The sequence below is a fragment of the Pezoporus flaviventris genome, unplaced genomic scaffold (genome assembly GCF_033815535.1).
Source record: "Pezoporus flaviventris isolate CSIRO_AGI_PZ_B2104156 unplaced genomic scaffold, CSIRO_AGI_Pfla_v1 ptg000001l, whole genome shotgun sequence".
NCBI lineage: Eukaryota > Metazoa > Chordata > Aves > Psittaciformes > Psittacidae > Pezoporus > Pezoporus flaviventris.
In genome coordinates, this window is record NW_026892549.1 from 45,516,036 (window position 1) to 45,534,236 (window position 18,201).

The 18,201-nt window shown below is 47.8% G+C and overlaps 1 protein-coding gene across 6 annotated transcripts in view; it reads left to right on the forward strand.

The window, feature by feature from the left end:
• The window catches only part of NRP2 (neuropilin 2), an 88,108-nt gene that overhangs the window by 38,098 nt on the left and 31,809 nt on the right, over window positions 1-18,201 (forward strand). For all 6 annotated transcript variants that reach the window (XM_061455346.1, XM_061455380.1, XM_061455363.1 and 3 more), the window contains exons 8-12: window positions 7,161-7,305; window positions 7,560-7,909; window positions 9,028-9,172; window positions 12,930-13,046; window positions 15,594-15,746. In XM_061455346.1, the coding sequence (XP_061311330.1) occupies window positions 7,161-7,305; window positions 7,560-7,909; window positions 9,028-9,172; window positions 12,930-13,046; window positions 15,594-15,746 (910 nt within the window). The remainder of the gene's footprint in view (window positions 1-7,160; window positions 7,306-7,559; window positions 7,910-9,027; window positions 9,173-12,929; window positions 13,047-15,593; window positions 15,747-18,201) is intronic.

Genomic DNA, 18,201 nt, shown 5'->3' on the forward strand with positions numbered 1-18,201 from the left:
TCCCAGCAATTTCTGATAGCTCAGCACTTTTGTTAAATTAGCTGTCCCTTCCATTTGCTGGCACAAGCACTGCTGGCATGAAATGCAGTAGCCTGCCTTGTCCAGGATTCATCCAGACATTTCCTTCCCTTCCGGGCTGTGTGATTTCCTCTTCCCCTCAAGTGTGTCTCATGGTTCAAATTCACTGTTTCCCAGAACGAGTCCTCTGTGCGCAGAGGCCCCAGGCAGGGTCTCATACCTCCAGCATTTGGAGCATCTGAGCTCCTTGCGTGCCAGTGAGGTGGTGTTAGTCCTATTTTAGAGGTAGGGAAAGAGAGGCACAGGGCAGTCTAGCATCTCATAGAAGAGTCAGCAGCGGGGCTCGCCCAAACCTCAGGCAGGCTGGCTCCAGTGCTGCAGCTCATGGCAGAGCTCGCATATAACCTAACAGGGTGGCTGTGCACTGATGGGGAGGCTCTGTGCTATTCCAGGACCCACTGGCCACAGCAGACCCTTCATGACATCGCTCCAGCAAGAGCCTAAAGCCGGCTGATACCAACCCAAAGCAGTCCCTTAGCCGTGTTAATTGCCTCCCTTTCAGGATTTGTCCTATCAGCTTTGTTCTGCTCTGTTTTCTCTCTTCATAAAAAGGAGGAAAAATCAAATCTCTCATTTTTTACTCCTTTATTCCAGTCTCGCTTTCTTCCCATGGTCTGGCCTTAATTTAACAGACACTTCCCAAGCCGGGAGGATAAGTAATTGCTTTTTGGTGGCTCGCCTACCCCTTGCATCCGGGTGACTGCTTTCCCTCCCCTCTGAATGACTGGCCACCAGCCCACTGAGCCATAGTGGGGCCAGGACAAAGCCCCTTGCTCACAGGCCTGGTGCCAGGGGGCTCTGGCCCCACATTCCCCACCCGAGTTAATCCCTGCCATTCCTGCATTAGGAAAGCTCCCAGATGTCTGTACTCAAGGTGCAGATTCCTCCCTGCGTCAGTGAGGCACTCCGCACGGTTCAGGCTGCAACGGTGGAGTGAACCATGCCAAATAGATTTGTCAAGTCTGCCGCAGCTTGATTTGGTGCCATGAGGAGTAGGGAGGGAGGGAAGGGGGGTGGACAGACAGGGACTCTCTATTCCTCTATATACATGCAGATATATATGTGTATATATATATACACACACATACATATATATACACACACATGCATATATATATATATGCACATGCACACATAGGCATATGGGGTGTATCAAACACTGCTCTGAATTTCTGCTAGCTGTGTAGGCCAAAAGCAAAGCTCTGCCATGTTATAGATAGGTCAGCTAACATTTACGTCTTCATCAGGGAACTAAAGAAAGAGCAAATCAGTGAGTGCAGGAGTGGTGGGGAGGGGATGATACTCTGCAGAGGATGGGGAGCTCTGACCACCTCTCTTTCACCCCCCCTTGCTTCCCCTCCCTCCAGTGTTTCTGAGGAGAGCGGAGCCAAGCTTTTTCCCTGTGGAACGTGGTGGCTCACCTTTGAGGCCCCAGCTGCTGGCATTCACAGCATGGGAAGCTTGAAAGGCAGGATGAAGCAGAGGAAAAGAAGATTCATACATGCTTGCAGCAGGCAGGGCTGGCTGGGCTGTTACCATGCCAAGCGCTACTGCATTTCTGGGGTGGGTGGCAGTGGGAAGGCAGGAGCCCCACACTCACACCCTCCCCTTCCTGAACCATCCCTGACAGGCTTTCCCGCTGCCTGGAAGCCCACTCCCCACAAAGGCCAGCCCAGCACACCCTGGACATCCCCCTGTTGAGGGGACGATGCTTTGTCCTTGCCTGGAGCATGGGACCAGGGGGAGAGGCTAACTCAGTGACCTGTCCAGAAGTGCAGAGCTGTCTGCCTGTGTGTCCCTGAGAGAGGAGATGGGGAAGAGAGCAGCCACCACTTATTGCCCCATACTCGTCCCTTACTACCCAATAGCACATCCTTATGGGACGGGGCCAAACAACTCCTGCCCCAGAAAGGCTGGTCTGGCTCTTGCCCTTCCTTCTGCATCCCCCACTGCCATCCGGGATTGATGGCCCTAGAGGTTATCTTCTGGGTGCAGACACTGGTGTGTGTATGCCAAGATCTTATCTAGTGATTTGCAAATGTCTGAACCCAAGGAAGGAAAAGAGCACCTGGCAGGATTTGACCTTTTAGTTTTGGCCATTTTCTTCACCTGACAGGATCTGACCTTTTGGTTTTGGCTATTTTCTTCAGACAGATTCAACTATGAGGATTTCATTGGAAAACAAAGTGCTCATCCATTCTGATCCACTTCCTTCTTTGTAGGGTCTTGATTTCCAGTTCCTTTGTTATTTGAGCCACTCCATCTTAGTAACTGTGGACATCATCTCCTGGGATCATCTAGTGTGGTGAGGGACTGGATGGGTTTCAGGATTCCTGTTGGGTTGGCACTGTGATGGGTGCTCTCGCTGCCTCCATTCCTCTGTGTGTAAAATGGGAGGATGCAACTGAAATATTTGCTTTGAGAACCTGTAGAAGTCACTTGGTGACAAATGGCAGCAATATCCAGCTGATGCACATTTTCCGTTTCCTACTTATTTTCTTGGCTTTGTGCTTGCTATCAGCTAACCTTCCTGGGTGATATTCCAGGTGGATGCAAGAAGGCAAGTTGAATTGCAGCAAACAACTGAATATCTCAGCATTCCATGGAGTTGGAGATGTCAGAGGTGTTTGGTGCTGGCAGGGAATATTGAGGACGATTCTTTGGAGGCCCTTATGCTTTCACTTTGGACCATTCCTCTGTCCTTTCAGTTCTCAGTGAGGTCGCTTGTGTTTATCTACCTGGGGAGGGAGAGAGAAGCTTTATCTGAAAAACTCAGGAAAAGCTTACATGATCAGCCAGAAGGCCACAAGTTCTGCTACACAGAGACATCACAGCACAAAGGCTTTACCCAGAAGCATCCCCAGGTCCCAGCCGGCTTCTGCTGCTTTTGCGGGCAAGACAAAGATGTCAGGCTTTGGGAAAGGCAGCCCTGCACATTCACCCTTGGTGCAGTACCAGGGGAGGATTATAGCCGTGGCTCTCCTAGTAAGGCTGCAGCTTTGTACTTCTGGGCCTGATATCTCCTTTGCAGGCTAACAGAGTGGCTCTCATCCTGTCCCTGGCGACTCCCAGATGTGAGTGGAGCCTCTCAAAGACACAGCGCTGGCAAGCCCAGCCCAGCGTGCTGTGCCGTGCCCAGACGGCTGTGCTTCGTTGTGTGTTGCCAAGTGTCATTTTTCTTTTAGCTCCTTGTTCCTGGATTTAATAAATCCAGAACCATCCACCCTCCACTCAAGCCAGAATCCTCCCACCATCAAACATGCCCCATTTTATGCCTTCCCTATCTGACAAGGAAAATAATCTCCCCTACTTTTCTCCTTCATGCTTCTCTGTCTAAATCCTGAAGCCCTAATCCTGTTAGCATGCTCTGTTCCAGGGCTCTGTCTCCACAGGAGTAACATAATCCTGCAATAAATCTAGTAGGTCCAGAGAGACACATACACACGGATGAAGACAGGGCTGCTGCCATCCCTGGCCTTCTCCCCTGCCTCCCCCAGCCACTTTCTTTAGCTCCCCAAGAAATTACATGGTGTCCAAGCAGCGCAATAAATAAAGCTGGAGAGCAGTTACCTCCTGCCCCCTCCCTGACTCAAAGCCTCTTCAACTTCACAGTGCTTTCTGTCTCCCTGTCCTTCGTTCCTTTCACTCCAAACTGCCGTCGGGACAGCTCCCATACCCACTGGAATTAGTGCAGCCTCAGAAATCCCCCAGTCACCCCACAGTGGTTCCAGTATGTCAGAAATACAACTTAGAAGTGTTGGTGCAGAGGTGGCATGTGTGCGCTCATGGAAAACTCGCCCAATCCTCCTCTAGCCTAGACATCATCTCCCACCACTTGCTTTCTGCAGCAGATTAATTAAGCGGGTCAGCTTTCATTGATTATCAGTTTAATTTTACATGTAGACCCTGCCGTCTGGACTAAAACGGAAGTAAACATAAAAGTACATGGGGAGGGGATGGGCAGCTTTTTGATGCGGCAGTAAAAATTAGTTCCTTGACTGCTTCTTGGAAGGTGCTTTTAATTTGTTAATGTTTTTCTCATTCATCTAGCTCTGTCGCGCTTCAGCACGTGCACATGTGTGCTCTCTGCTGAGTGTCTGTCTGTCTGTCTATCTATCTATCTATCTATCTCCCTATCTATCTATCTATCTATCTCCCTAAATCACAGCCAGATTTTTTTTCTTCCTGCTGGTGTAAATTACTGTGACTTCTTATACTTCGATGGTGATATGTTGATTTACACCATTCGAAGACTTGGCTCAAAATATGTGCTGAGTGGGATGGGAAGCAGATAGATTGGGAGGAATAGCAATGTTCTATTTTGGTGAGGGGGAAGAAATCTTTGCTTTCTTGGCTCTCCCAGTTTCACACATTTTCCTGCTAGTTCTTCCCATGCTGTGAGTGCTAATTTGAGGCAGGATATAGAGCCTGTTCAAGTCAATGGGACTCTCTCCACAGTGTGCTTGGGCTCTGGGGTCGGTATTTGCAGTGCAGAGAAACCGTACACTCAGCAGCATCAGGACTTGCAGGCTCACAATGCATTTCCACTTGGAAGAGAGACTGAGAGGCCAGGCACATGGGAGGACCCCACTTCTCTAACAGCACTAGGCACCTGCCCTCTGAAAATGGCCTTTTTCTGTTATGCTGAACAGGGTATGAAGCAGTCACTTGTTATGATCAGTTGGGACTTCTGAGAAACAAGGTTCACTGTGGCAGATCCTGCTGATGCAGCTGATCCTAGAGCTGGAACTCAGGTGCCATTTCTGCCCTCATAACTGGCAGTCCAGAGTGTCAAGGCCCTAGTTCAGAGTTACATAGCTTGTTGAATGTGATTTAGTCTGAGGAAATTACTGGGCCCCAAATCTAAAGCAGAATTGAAGTTGCTCTCCCTGGAAGCAGGTGGTTGGGACTAAGGTCATGTGAGAGATGCTTTCACCAATGCATGTGGTAGTGATAAAGTTTTTGGGCTCAGTCCTGCTTCTGCTTTCTGTCAAGCTTGACTTTGCAGAAGTCAGCAACAAATTAAACTGGTGTAAACTTGGATTCTGGCCCCTGATGCTTGTATGTGCGAAGTGAGCTATAAAAGAACAAAACTGGAAATATGTTAAATCAAAAAGAACAGCAAACCTCGTCAGTGACTGTTAAAGATGCTGGTCCATATGCAACCTTTGGCTCGTGGAGTCTTCGAACTGCTGATGGTGGGAAGCAAAGAGAGGTTGCCAGGAGAAGTCTCCCTTGGGGCTTGCTAACCCCAGGCATCTGCTGGGTCCACCATCAGGAGCCACCTCTGGGACAGAAGGACCTTTGGGCTGACCTGAAGTGCTGCTCCTTGTGCTAAAATAGTTGCACTAGCTCAGATAAACATTTCCTGTCCTCCGGTGTTAGGTTCAGAGGTGAGGTGTTGTGTGTCAGCTTCTGTGTTGACATAAAGCTGGAGGCTTTGCTGTGGTGTGGAAATACATCCACTGCAGCCTGTGTGTGTGTGAGTTCCCATAGGTTTACAAGACACACACACATGCACACATGCCTGGAGAGTGTTTCACAGTAACCACTCTTCTTATAGCCCTCCTGCTGGAAAAAAGGGTATTTGGTGTCTGCTGAGCAAGGAAAAGGATGGGAAGTGGGGTCAGACAGGGTAAAATAGGATATTAAAAACACATAAACCATGCTGTGTTGCTAAATGGTAGCAGCATGATATATATTCTTCAGATTAGCATTTCTGCTCAAGTTCACGTCAACCCCAAATCCCAATTACCAGCCAGATTTGCAACCAAGACCCTCTGTGGGGTGCTGCTCCCTGCCGTGGCAGGAGTGCCACCATCCTAGGCTGGATGGTGATGCGCAGAGGCAGCCCAAAGCTGGTTGTGGTGCTGCAAACAGATGCTGACCCTCTCTGCAAACACCTTTTGTGCTGGGTCCTGGGAGAAGAGCTGTGACATGTGCTGTCTGCAGGCCTAGAGTGGTGGGATGCTTATAAAGTGCTTTTTAAATGCAATTCAAGGTGAGAGGTCAGGATATCTTACTCCTTTTTCTGTCCCAGATCACAGGGATCTTCAGTTGAATTGTTTGACTCTTGCCTCCAACAGAAGATCAGTGCCAGAGATTGCACTCTCCTGCTTCACTCTGAGATAAACTTACTGGGAGCTCCTGTGCTTAGCACAGTTGTATGCAGGGTAGGAACCTGCAGAAGAGCCCAGCCAACATCTCAGTGAGGATGCAGCTCCTGTCTGAGTCTGGAGGATGCTTATCCCTGTCCTGAGAGCCTGCGTGCTTAGAAGGAAAGCAGGCAATGCCTGCAGCCTTGGTCTATGAGCTTTAGTGCTTTATGCTGGGGCAGAGAAAGGGTTGGAAATTATCCTCAGGTTGGGTATTTTGTCTTTCTCCACTATGGCTCTGCAGCCTGAAACAGAAACACAAGTATCCAGTCCTTGTCCAGCCTATTAAAATGGGCAGGAGGGGTGGATTTAACATCCATCTGGTAGTTATTGATTACAGACATCTGGTAAAGCAGCACCCTTTTCATATCATGTCGGATCATAAACTCTTCTGAAACGCTGTCTCTGTGTGGCAGGCTGCATGTGTGTAGGAGAAGCAGGGGCGAGGGGCTGGCTGGGACAGGAGCTTGTTGCCCCAGGCAGAAGAGGCATCCTCCCTGCTTTTGCTGCTGCTTGCACACAGTGTGTCCCAGTGGTGCTCTGTGCAAGGATGTCAGCCCATTTACCCATGGAGACGAGGCAAGATCTCACACAGCATTCAGGGACATCCGGCCTTCTGCGTTGGAGCAGCTTTCAGTTTGGGGGTGATCTCACAGCATCTGTGGCCTTACAGTCCAATTTACTATGAGAAGCAGCAGGGCAGCAAGCTCCTGGTTCTGCCTGATGGAGGAGTCCATTCAGCATGTTGTCCTGCCAGCACCTCAGCATTCCCTGCCTGCCCCTGGGTGCTTGCCCTTGCTGGAGGCTGGCGCTGCCCATAAAGCCTCTCCTTGCTTTACCCTGCTGGGATTATTTTGGCTGCTGATCTAGCTATTTCTTTCTATGTGGAGAACACGTAACCATATTTGTGCCCCCTCTCCCTTGCAGACATTTCAGGCCAACGAGGATGCCACGGAGGTGGTTCTCAACAAGATCCACAGCCCGGTGCTCACACGCTTTGTGCGCATCCGTCCCCAGAGCTGGCACAACGGCATCGCCCTGAGGCTGGAGTTGTATGGCTGCCGCATCACCGGTGAGGGTCCCCTTCTCTCCTTGGTCTCAAGCCCTCCTCTCTGTCCCTCCAGCAGCCTGTCCTGGGGTGCTGTCCCCACAGTTGTCATGGTTGCTTGGGGTGGGAATGGTGACACTGGGAGGCACCCATCCCAATGAATGCACTTGGGGGACAGGCACCCAGTCCCTGGAGGCAAAGTGCTTAAACCTGCAGGGAAACCCACAAGCACTCCCTTGCAACTGCCCTGACTGTTCATGTCCTTTCCTTTCCTGCAGATTCGCCCTGCTCCAACTTGCTGGGAATGCTCTCTGGCCTCATCCCTGACTCTCAGATCTCAGCCTCTTCCACCAGAGGCTATGACTGGTCTCCCAGCATGGCCCGCCTGGTGAGCAGCCGCTCAGGCTGGTTTCCACGTGTCCCCCAAGCCCAGCCCGGCGAGGAGTGGCTGCAGGTGGACCTTGGTGTCCCAAAGAACGTCAGAGGCGTCATTATCCAGGGGGCCCGTGGAGGGGACAGCGTGACCACCACAGAGTCCCGCTCCTTTGTGAAGAAGTTTAAGGTGGCTTACAGCATGAACGGGAAGGACTGGGACTTCATCCGGGACCCCAAAACAATGCAAGGCAAGGTAGGCGCTGCCTGGAGCCGCTGTATAATGAGCTGTGTTTCTGGCTATATGCAGTCTGCTTAATGCGGTCTTGGGAAACTGGCTGTGTCTCCCCACGAAGAGACTCCGGGAATTTGGGTTGTCACGTGAAATCCAAGGTTGTGTCCTCTGGTCCTGCTCATCAGCTGTACTAGAGGCTGTAGTTCCACCTTGTACCAGGGATGGCAATTTTCCTTCGTATCTTCTTGTGCACCAGACCTGGGGATGTGGACATCACCTTCTGGTCCTCCCAGCTCCTGCAGGTCAGAGTCCAAAAGTTTTTGTCTTCGATTCGGTTTGGCACAAACTAATTACACATTCTAAGGGGAAGGGCGGTGTTGCTGTTGTAGCTTTGCATCCCTGGAAGAGGAGCTTTGCATCCCTGGAAGGGGAAGGTGAATCACAACTTCTCTTTGGGAAATTTGCTATATAAAGTCCCTTTTGCCATACTGGCATGACCCTTATATTCCCTGTATCATTGGAGTTCCCCATAATCTTTCTGCTTAGCAGTCCGGGAGTGACAGGGGGCTTGAGGAATAAATGAATTCTCTGCTACTGCCTGTTCTGTTTCTATGCAAACTCATCTGCTTCTGAAAATTTGAGTAAGTTTTAATTTTTCCTCATCCTACAAATGAGTTTTTGAAGGCCTGATGCTATCTATAGCCTTCTGCACAGACTTGAGTTCATGCATGGAAGCTAAAAAGCAGCAGTACTTGGACTGTGAGGAAAACTGAGCATTCACACTATCCTCGAACATGCAGTAGCTTCTGTATTTGCCAAAGGACAACTGTGATCTTATTTGTATGTGAAGCCAGCGGATATTCCCCAGGCTTCCCCTGCATGGCTTGGATCAGAATCTGACCCCTGGAAATTAGGCAGAGGCCAAGTGAAATTGTTCAGGCTTCTTGGGAACAGCCTGTCTGGTCTTCTTGGAACTGAGGAGGAGCAGCCCAATATCTGCTTAGCCGGACTCAATGGCCTGGAGTCGGACAGCTAGAATATTTCAGGCTGGCTGTGTCCTGCCAGACCCAAATTACCAAGCCTGGTGGAGAGCATGGGGGGATGCACAGATCATCTGCCTTTTTTCTCTCTCTCTCTAGCTTTTTGAAGGCAACATCCACTACGATATCCCTGAAGTCCGGAGGTTTGACCCTGTTCCTGCACAGTACATCCGAGTGTACCCGGAGAGGTGGTCCCCAGCAGGAATAGGAATGCGCCTGGAGGTGCTGGGCTGTGACTGGACAGGTAAGAGCTCATGTGTGTCTGCCCACTGGCGGCACTGGGGATGCAGCAAGCACTAAACCAGCAAGGTGCAAGTGTAAGGTTATTTTTCTCCCTACTATCCCACCTCAGGGCCATGCCATGGCAAGGAAATTGCAGCCATGAGGGCAGGACCTGCAGTGTGGCCTGACCCCATCTTTTTACTTCTGCCTTAAAAAGAACTGGTCTCGATGCAGGATGTAGCAGCATTGATTGCACCCCAGTCCAAGTTTTCACAAAGAGCCCCATGCAGGGTTTGTCTGCAATTCCCTTCTCCCTCCTTTCACATCTTTTATCTGAATGTGCAGGCTTTCCCAGTCTCTTTGTCAGATAACATTTCGGCTTTTTAATCCAGATGGGCAAGACAAAAAGTAGGAAGAGAAGCAGAGGTGCACAAGAGGCGTGCAGTGACCAGTACAGGTATCTTGAGCTGCCGCAATAAGTCTTTGCTCTAAAAACAACTGTCCCTCTCATTGAACCCCATGTGGAAATCCTTTTGCAGACGAAGTTGGGGTTTTAATTCTGTGATGTCTCTACAAGATCCCTAGGACAAGGGAAGTTGGTTCACTTTTGCCCACCTGTTTTTCACAAGTGGTGTGCCTTGCAGCCACCATTGTTTTTAATACAGAGGGGAAAACTGTCTAGCACACTCACTGGCATCAGTAGAGGTTGTGCCTTTGACCCTCTGAGGCTCAAGAGTGATTGATTGCTCCATAGTTTCATCCCCAAAAGCTAAAAATGCACCCTACAGCTCACTGGGTCTGATGCTAGCTTTTCAGTGCCAGGGGCTAGTTGATCTTTTTTTTAATCTATTTTATTTTTTAATAATCTACTTAAATCTGAATCTGGTATCCAGATGTCAGTGATAAGGAGGTAAGATTTCCATTTTATAAACACATCTGTAGAAGGAATTTTCTTGTAAGAATTCCCATTCTGGGAAGCTTAAAGGACACAGAGGATTTTTTCTACCCTTTTGTAGAGTCTTTGCTACCCTTTGCTCCTCTGGTGTGCTATGAGATGCATTACAAACAACAGCAAATCACACAACACACCTACACACAATTACTAATAATCATTTGTCACCTTGAAGTCAATGGCAAATCTCCCCCTGGACTGGGAATCCACTGTAGATGATCTAAACTTTAAATCAAGATTAGATCTTAGTTTAAATCTTACAACATTTTTGGAGTGTTGTAGGAGAAGCAGGCACTATGGCTTTCATGCAAGCAGTGGGAGCCAAGGCTCCATGCTGAAGTGGTCTCCATGCAGAAGTGTTCGGGCAGCTCCCACATTGCTGCTTCCTGCAGCTCCTGGGAATCTCCCAGTGCCAGATCTCTGCAGGACATTGCTGGCTGGTGCATCACAGTGCCGCATCACTGCCACAAAGGGAGGCAGCTGCACAGTACCTCCAACCATGTATATCTCAGCCCCTCCATTGCATTCCTCTGAATTAGAGAAGAAGAGGGGCTTGGCATCCTCAACTTGTGCTATTTTTGGTCCAAATTTTCTTTTACAGCAATGTTCCCACTCAGTTTCAATATCAGCAGCAACAGCCCATGTTTTTTCCAGGCAGGGTGCTTTATGGTCATTTCCCAGTCTGGCTAATCATTTGCACATTGTAATGTTTAAAACTCAACTGCCAAGTCATAAATATTCGTAGCTTTATTGATCTAGAGGCATTCAGCTTTGTAATCAGAGCTGGGCTTGTAATCTTGTGGCTTCACCATGTTATAAAAAGCATTTGTATCCATGATGCAACCTGGGGAGCAGAGATAGCCCATGGCATTATCTGCATGCTAAATCCAGGCTGGCTACGTGCAACAGTCCTTGACAATGCCAAGATATAGCCCTCCTTTGCTGGGAGGACCCAGGCACATCACAGAACTGGCTCTGAAAACCCAATCGCACTTGCTTGGGAGCAAGATTAAGAGATGGATTAAAATAAACTGATTTAAAACATTTTCAAGTGAGGGCCTAAGCCTGTGTTTACCCTACCCAGCTGCTTCTATTTCTTATCAGCAATGATGCATCTTAATTACTGCGTCAAACAGGTAACTTAACAGCAACTGTGCGTACACACTAGTTGGCTAGTAACTCAAAAATCGGGAAGCAGGCAGTCAGTAATCGGCTTCTTTCAAAGACCTGCCAAAATTTTCCCTCTGAAGAGTGGAGATTGATGAATGTTCACTTGCAGCTGGATTTCTCTCTTTTGAAGTTCCAAACATCTGGTTTCAATTGCTCAGTGACTTTGCATTTTGATCAGCGATTACCACCAGTTGCACAGACACTTGCAGGGCCACGGAGAGAGAAAGCAAGCAAGCAAGACCTCTCTTTTTCACTTTCCATTTCACACATGATGTTGTCCTGCCTGCTATGGTCATTATCTCTTGTAACCATCGTGTTGCAGCTCTGCCATGGTAACTGATTCTTCAAGATATATTTCTGCAGCTTGTCTAGGGCAATGCAACACTGTTGATTTACATCTGCTCATCATCTGTGTCCGTATGGGACTTGGCTTTCAAGGTCCTTTCACATTTTCACATTTCAGCTATAAATCTCAGTATACAAGAGCAACAGCCTAAAAAAAATTGTACCACAAGCTCTAAATAACTTGCAGCTTTTGATATGTTACCTTCACCTGCTGCTCTTTCTTTTTTCTTTTCTTTTTTATGGCATTTTTCTGTGCCTGGCTGCTTACGATTTGCTTCTTTGTTGAATTTGGAGGTTTATGGGTTTGTAACAAACTTGAACTTACAAATTAAAAGACTTTGATGTTGTTTGGTATTTTATCCTGAACAAAAGACAGCCACTGGAAAGAAAAAAAAACAACCCTGAGAGTTTATGTGCAGCATGTTTAATAACAGGAAAATGAAAGGGCAGAAAGAAGCCTATGGAAAATATTCAATGTATTTAGCTATTTCCTCCTGCTTCTGGCTTTATTAAATGATATCCTGAAGGGTGCCAACAAAGAAACACAATCACACACAACTGAGCAAAGCAGCGTCTTTTTAAAAACGGAAAGAATCAAGCCTGCTGAACTCCAGTTAATGCGCCCATAAAAGGAGAGCCTGCTGGAACCTAATGTCATTTACTGTTGATCTTAATATCCTTCCCTTTCTTGCTTAAATTTCCCCTGACACCTGCTTGGAGGTTGTTTCACACAGGCCGTGTTGGAGAGAGGGAAATTGGACAGAGACCCTTTGAAAGTGTAGTCAGGAGCCCGGAGTGTGAAACCAGATGCTTTCTGCAGCGCGCCAGAGCGCAATAGGGGATCCTTGGGGTCCGTTTGCGGTTACGTCATTTGTGGGTTTGAGTGACTTGTTTTATAAATTGGCACAATTGGTGGGAATGTTGTGTGTGCTTTTTTTAACGCGTCATGTGCCTTTCTGAAAGGAAAAGGCGTCTTGCCTGTGATCTCTCTTACCCAGCAATAGCAGCCAAGTGGATTGCCAGCACCCGTATACATTAAAAAATTAAGAGGGAAAAGTAGCGTGTATGTCTAGAGGAGAGCCTCGTCCAAAGGGAACGCTAAATCAAAGGAACTCCCATATGGAAACAGCCGGTTCACTTGAAGTTCAAACTATGCTGACATTTCTAGCACGTGGAAATTTCATGGTATTCTTGTTCTGTCTCTTCCTGCCATTATAAGAACACAAGAAAAAGATTTTTTTGCTTTGTTTCCTCCTACCTAGGCTTTTTATATTGCCTATTGAAATAACATCTCTACTCCATTCTTTCTCAGATGTAAAGCCCACAGCAGAGACGCTGGTGCCCACTTTGAAGAGTGAAGAGACCACTACCCCATATCCAACTTATGAAGAAGCAACCGAGTGTGGTGATAGCTGTGGAGAAGAGGAGGGTATGTATCAGAGCAGCACATCTTTATCTCAGTAGATGAGCAGTTAAGAGCTAAGCAAATACTCTTTATCTTCCCATTAGCTCCTATACATGGGGCTGATTTCTGGAAAGCTTAGAGTAATATTATTAGTGATAGGCCAAGATTAAAAAAAATCACAAACAAAACCTGCCAGAATCTGATAAGTTATATCAAGGAAGGATGCAAGAGCAAGAGATAGCAGCTAATTCAGTCCGTAGGGTACAAGACTTGACTTGAAGAGCTGCTCTCCCAGCCTCCTTACGTGACCTGAAGAAACTCACTTAGTGCCCTGTTTAGAACCACCTCCATTCCAGATCCCCTTGGCTGGGTGTCATAAATTCAGAATGTGATTCAGGGGAGAGATTCAGACTGCCTGGTATGTAGGGCTCCTTTTGCAGTGGTCACAACTGTGAGAGTAAATCACAACATGTAGAGAAGGCTGATGTCCTAAACATCTATATGTTAAGGATCATCTTCCCTAATAACAGCTGCCTAAAATTCAGGAGGACAATCTGGGCTCCTTGTGCAGGCAGTGGAGAGAGGGAAACACTAATTTCAGGCAGGAGGTTGTCCTTCCAGCCTTAGATGGCTGTCAGATATACAGGGAACGGTTTGGTATCTCTGGCACTTGCCTGCCTCTTCTGACTGAAGAAGAGGTTGAATGCTTAGACTACATGCTAAGAGCCAGTGCTGGGAGGAGCTGATATTCTCTGCCTCAGATTCCTCCGTGTAGAAGCAGACATTCTGTTCTTCTTCTCCTTGCAAGGGAGATGTGAGCATCTAAAGCTTGTGAAATGTGCAGATTAAGGGGAGAGGGCTTAGCAGAGCCAAGCAGGGTTAGTTGTACAGTGCATTGTGTAGGAGGTACATGCCTCTGAGCAGGACCGCAGAGCCTGGACCTCAGCACTGGGCCTGGGGCATATACACCAGGACTTCAACAAGACATCTCATGAGGAAAGGCTATCCTCTGAGGCAGATCCTAGGGCTTCTGTCATTTCAGCTTCCAGTCCCAGAGAAAAAAAAAATAACGGGTTTTTAAATAAATACATTTTTAAAAGGACGATAATTGGCTTTTTCACACCTCCCATCAGGACCCTGCTGTAGTTGAGTTCTGGAAATGCAAGTTGCAGAAGTAGCTTAAAGGGTCTGATTCCTATTACTTTGCCTCAGTGTTAAGCCTGTGCAACCCTGCTACCATTGTGGCACCTGGGAAACTGCCAAGAGGATATTTAGGCCAGTAATAGTCACTGCAACAACACGATTCCTGGGTGCAGTCCAGGGCAAGAGAGCGGGTAGGATATGCTGCGGAGCGTGGAACCAGCCTCCCCATCAGCTTCCCTCAGATTTAGCAACAATTTTCATTCTCATACTCCATAAACAATGAGTGTGTTTCTCTGGACAATCAGATTTATGACAGCCAAACAGAAACAATGCTTCTCTCCAGGGTATGAGATTAGATTGGAATAAAAGGATCCATGATCTCCATTGTTTTATTTCAGAGTGGGAGCATGTAAAGAAAGCCCTCGGCTCCTCACAGCAGAGTTCTCCTGATGCCTATCGCTTGAGTCACTCACCTCCTTCTGGCTATCACTAACTATGTGGGCACTATGATTTAAAACTTCCTCTTTGCTCAGGAAAAACCCAGCCTGTAATTGGGCTGTGACATGCATGTCTACTGAGTGCTTGGAATGCTCTCAGACCATTTCTGTGCCTTATGGCTGCTTCCCCAACCAAAGGAGCTAGCAGCTGCCTTGCTGCTACATGCAGCCCTTGGCATGTGCCCTCCTGCCTACAGACCTGTCTCTGCGGGAAGGCTCTCCAGAGCTTTTAAGGCTGTTGACACAGGGGAATTATCTCTGCTCCTGTTTCACGGATGAAAAGTTAAATGACTTGCCCAAAGACCATGTACTGAGTCCATAGTGGAGCTAGAAATAGAGGCTGGCTTCTTTCACTCAGAATCCAAAACCTTGAGCTCATGGTGGCCTCACATTTCCCCTGGTGGCATTTCCACAAGAAGGTAGGAAGTGGTGAGTGACAGCTCACCACGTTGACAGACAGCTCCTGTCTGGTGCAAGTGGCTAGATCTGTCACTCAGGAGCTGGGGTTTTGGAGCACTTGAGATTCTCCTTTTGGAGCCAAAGCAGGAACTGATGAGCACAGGGCACTCAGGAAGCACTCTTCCCTGACATTTAAGAAGGCATTTAATATTTGACTGCTCTAGGGGATGAAGAGAAGGTGCTGATTAGAGTCTGGAAGCATTTGGTCCTTGCTTTTATATTTGCTTAGTTTGGTGGATTAGCCGCAGGACGTGGGGCAAGCATTTTGATGATGCAGAATTTAAGGCTGATCCCTGGAGCTGACGAAATGTGAGATAGGTTAAAAGCATCAGTGTGAATGAGATTTCATGCTTTCTCCAGTATTTATGGCTTGCAAGCTATTTTAGGTTTGGGTTGTTTTTTTAATAGCAACCCTTCATGGGTAGGTCATTTTTTAATCCAACTTTATTTTGCTTCTATTTCTTTTTATAAGATTTCCACCTCCCTGCAAACTTCAACTGCAACTTTGATCTCCCTGAAGACCTCTGTGGTTGGTCACACGACTTGGCAATGGGTTATACGTGGTCTTTACAGCCTACAAGCACCTGGACTGGCAACTCTGAACCAAGCCCTGAGACTGTGCCTGGTAAGATGATGAATATCAAAGCAGGGAAGAAGGAGCTAATGGGGCTTTTTCCATCTGAACAGTATGACTGATTATTGCACAGCTATCAAGAGCTGTGAATGCTGTGCAGAGCTTAACATTTTCTTTTGTGGAAGCTTTCAGATTCTTTGCCGTATGGTTCATGACTTATTTATGGGAGTGTGACCACTGGCACTGAATTATACTGTCCTCTTGAGATAGTCTTGAGTCAGACACTGGGCTTTGAATCCCCTGTGACTGTGAAGGCTAGCCTTGGCTTTGTTCCACATAGGACCCTAGGTTTTTCCCCAGAATGCATTTCCTTTTTCGTTAGAGTTGCATTTCTTCCTCCCATATGTTGCTCGGATTGCTTATAGTCTTCAGCTATTCTGCACTCTGGGCTTGCACAGGCTGGATTTCAGCCTCCTCCAAGTGAAGGATGAGCTAAGCCCTAAAAATGCTGTAATATGCCAGCTTCTTGCTGTTTGACTTTTGCTCTTTTTTTCTTTTGTACTTTGGAAGCAGAAGATTTGCCTAATTTATGGCGGCCCTCACTGAGGCTCTGGCATGGGTTGGAAGGGAGCCTGCCTCTGGCAGTGTGGTTGACAGATTAAGTTCTTCAGCTTCACGTCTTGGAACTAGCCTTGGGACTAGTGCCCTTTCTTTACCCTCACTGACTTTGTGGCACTGGTGGCATGAAGAACATTTGCCAGTTTCCTTACAACAGTAAGCTGTGTCACCACAGCATCACTTCACTATCAGTCATTGCTTAAGACTCCCCCAAGGAGAGCTGGCTTCTCTTACCTCTCTTCAGCTCTGCCCCGATGCCTGGTGACTCCAGTGTCTGCATGCCATGTGCCCACGGTGGCATGCATGCTGTGGGCTCCTCTGTGCCCTCCCCAGTAAAGGTTGAGTCTTGAGATGAAAACATGCAGGCGAACCTGTTAGCCACCTGGCAGAGGCTCTGGCCAGATTGGCAGTGCTGCCAGCCAGTTGGAAAGCTGTGCAGCCAACACCTGGTAGGCAGTGCTAAAGAGGAAAATATGTATTCCAGAAACATATGGGAAGAGGAGAATCTGCTACATCTCCACACACAAATCACCCCCACACAAATGCACACATCATTTCTCTCTTCGGCTCCTGAGGTGCTTGGCATTTTTCTAAGAGACACGGTAATGCTGTAAGTGCAGCCTGTATGGACATCTGACAAATTCTTCGGCGTGACACAGGGACACAGCGTCTGCTATGGAGAAAAATATTTTCATATTTCAAGTGTTTATCTCTTCAGCATTTGAGTGCTTTAGAAGATTAATATCTGGAGCTCAGTGGAGCCTCAGGCAACAGGAGAGAACACTTACAGCCAGGCCCAGACTTAATAACCCTCCCCATCTCATTCGCTATAATAATGTTTAATTAATATAAGCCTCCTGCAAGTAGGATAAAAATTACTTATTTTTATAACTCAGACTCAATTTTTCATTTCATTTCCTCTCCCCCGAGTCTCCCTACAATTAGCTGGCCATAGTTTCTTGGAAGACTGTGTACGTGCGCATGTGTATGCACAGCCCGGGAGAGGCTGGTAATGCCTCAGACAGTTCAGCATGCAGTTCTGGTTTTTACCCTTCTTATACCCTTTCTTCTCCTTCCTAGTTAGTTATGAATTGCAAAACTTCATCACTGCACCCAGGGAACATTTTCGTATTGAGTGCAACGATCTGGTTTTGTGCCAGGTCTCTCTTACAGTGCTGTGCTGAGCTGGGCACTGAAGCACTAATAAGGCGGGGGCACTGGGGCCCTGCCTGGCTAATCACTGGCTCTGTACAGGCAGAGGAAAAGGAGGAGGTAGCAGCTCCAGGGGGCTGAAGTGACTTGCCCATGGTGGTGAGAGAAGTCAGCAGCAGACACCAGTCACAGACTGAAGGATGGCTGTCGGCACTGCTGTGCTGCAGCCTTGCCCACACAGAGCAGGGCTGCAGAAGGGCTGACATGCAAAGGCATCACTGCCATGCCTCGCTTTGGTCTGCTCTTAGAAATTAAGATGTGACACAGAAGGAAACAACTATTTGCTTTTTTCCTCCCCACACAGCTTTTAAAAGCAACTTGAAAAACATGAAAAAGAGGCAATGCCAGCCCTTCGGCGGGGACAGAATCGAAGCATTGTTCAGTTCACACTCCCCCATTCTTCCCCTGCCTTTCCCTCGCACTCCCTCCAGCACTTTGTTTCTACTTAGAAAATCCATCCTCAGACTCCAGGGAGTAAAGAATGAAAAGGCCTTGTTCGGGGTGGTCTTTTCTTGTGAATTCCCCACCCTGGGGTGAGCAGTTGGGTGAAGGAGAGCAGCTGTGCTTGGTTTAGGGGCAGGGCAAAAGCTAACGGGAACTCAAAGCTGCTGGAGCCCAATTTACTCTGATTTAAAGCTGCTGGCCTGGGCTAGAGGCCATGGCTGCTCCATGGTAG